This window comes from Dermacentor silvarum, chromosome 8 (assembly GCF_013339745.2).
Source record: "Dermacentor silvarum isolate Dsil-2018 chromosome 8, BIME_Dsil_1.4, whole genome shotgun sequence".
NCBI classification, from domain to species: domain Eukaryota; kingdom Metazoa; phylum Arthropoda; class Arachnida; order Ixodida; family Ixodidae; genus Dermacentor; species Dermacentor silvarum.
The window spans coordinates 155133673-155135704 of NC_051161.1; the positions used below are offsets into that span (position 1 = coordinate 155133673).

At 55.2% G+C, this 2032-nt stretch overlaps 1 protein-coding gene across 1 annotated transcript; it reads left to right on the forward strand.

Annotated features, from left to right (window-relative positions):
* Positions 1-717: 717 nt before the first annotated feature.
* On the forward strand, positions 718-1384 carry LOC125947743 (uncharacterized). Its single transcript, XM_049673015.1, has 2 exons — positions 718-808; positions 852-1384. The coding sequence occupies exons 1-2, from the start codon at positions 718-720 to the stop codon at positions 1382-1384; spliced, it is 624 nt and encodes a 207-aa protein (XP_049528972.1).
* Positions 1385-2032: the final 648 nt, after the last annotated feature.

The following is a 2032-nucleotide window of genomic DNA, read 5'->3' on the forward strand; positions in this document are numbered from 1 at the left end:
CCTGATTTATCGACTCACCTCCAACGACTAAGAGAGGTATTAAGCTGTCTGACTAAGGCTGGCCTGCAACTTAACATCAAAAAATGCTTCTTTGCTGCTCGTAAGCTTACCATCTTAGACCACGTCGTATCCCAAGAAGGCGTGTTTCCGTATCCTGCAAAATTCCATGCAGTTGCGGAGTTCCCCAAACCCACTAATCTGAAGACAATACACAGTTTCGTCGGCCTCTGCTCCTATTTACGCCGCTTTGTGAAGAACTTCGCAATGATCATCGCCCCTTTGACTCAACTGCTGGCTGGAGACAACGCCCTATCCGCCTGGTCGAAAGCATGCGATAACGCGTTCACGACCCTTCGCCATCTGCTCACCTCTCCTCATATTCTGCTGCATTTTGACCCCGATGCCATAACTGAAGTCTATGGCGAGCCGTCAGCGTCTGTGTCAGCGTCTCGACGACGACGACGTGTTGCCCCTCGGCTGCTCCACACGTGCGAGCTGAGCGCGAGGTAGAACGCGACAAGACGCCAAGAAGAACGGCGGCAAGAGTAACAGCGTCTGTGATGTGCAATAAATAAATCTGGGCAACCAAACGCCATCACGTCTTCCCACAAGTGGTGACCCTGGACTTACGAGGCCAACGCGCCACCTGCACGTTCCTTCGCCAACGCCCCAAGTGTCCACGGTAAACATCTTCAGCCTCGTTCATTCCGGCTGATCATGGACAGCGCACCCAACAGCGACGTCACACCGAATCCCACGGTACCCGAACCTGTCGTCGCTACTCTCAAGCTAACTCTGGTTTCTGAGCGTTGAGCCTCTCTTCCGACGACATCGCGTAACATCGCAAACAGCAAGGTACGACTACGTCATCGGTGCTTTACCACCTGCTGTCATCGCCATCGTAAGGGACATTCTGCGCTCTCCGCCTCCTGACACACCCTACGACACTCTTAAAACAGAGCTTATACGCCGAACAACCGAGTCGGAACAGCGTAGGCTGCAGCAGCTACTCACCGCGGAGGAGCTCGGTGACCGCAAGCCCACGGAGCTTCTGCGTCGCATGCGGCATCTGAGTGGGGACCAGTCTGCTGCATTGGACACATCCATTCTACAGGAGCTCTTCCTACAGCGACTGCCACAGCAGGTGCGGATGATCTTGAGCGTGTCCTCCACAGAAACCCTCGACTCACTGGCACAGATGGCCGACAAAATTATGTATGTTGGCACCCCGGCCATATCTGGAATCGAGAGACAACGTGGCTCTTCCCTCTTTGCGCCGGTCCACGACGACCGCTTGGACCGCCTCCTTCAAGCTAATGAGGAGCTCAACCGCAAAGTGGACCAGCTGGCCGCTGCACTCAGCTGGTTCAACGCAGACCACTGAGGCAGTGCGTCACGACAGCGACACCAACGCCGCGACAGATCACCAAGTCTGCCTCGCAGCGTCTGCTGGTACCACCACCGATACGGAGCACGCGCTCGTCAGAGCAATCAGCCATGTCAGTTTGCGGGAAACGCACGGGCCACGCACGGACGGCGGCCAGTGTTTCAGGCCCGCCATACACCCGCCTATTCCTCGTCCCTGATCGCGTCACGAAAGTCCGGTACCTCATCGACACAGGTGCCGAAGTGTGTGTCGTTCCACCTACGCTGGAGGACTGCCAACGACGTCAGACCACGCCGCCTGTCACTGCTGTCAATGGTTCAACCATAGGGACCTTCGGACACAGGTCCGTTACGCTTGACATTGGCTTGAGACGCACGTTTCGATGGGTTTTCTTAGTCGCTGACGTGCGTGTACCAATCATCGGTGCAGATTTTCTTTCGCATTTTAAGCTTGTGGTAGACCTACGACATAGCCGTCTCCTGTATTCTGAGACCCACCTAACAGTTCAAGGCGTGACATCAAGTTTACCACCTTTGCGTCTCGTGCAAGCTCATGCCAAAGTCTCCCCGCCGTGGTCTAAGTTTCTGGAAGAATTTTCCGATCTCTTCCGTGCTCCATCTCTTGAAGACTCGGTACGCCATCATG

Bases quoted from the DNA above. Each gene is read 5' to 3' on its own strand.
- LOC125947743 (XM_049673015.1), top strand. From the start codon at position 718: ATGGACAGCGCACCCAACAGCGACGTCACACCGAATCCCACGGTACCC. The intron at 809-851 runs GTTGAGCCTCTC...CATCGCAAACAG, and splicing joins GCTAACTCTGGTTTCTGAGC to CAAGGTACGACTACGTCATC.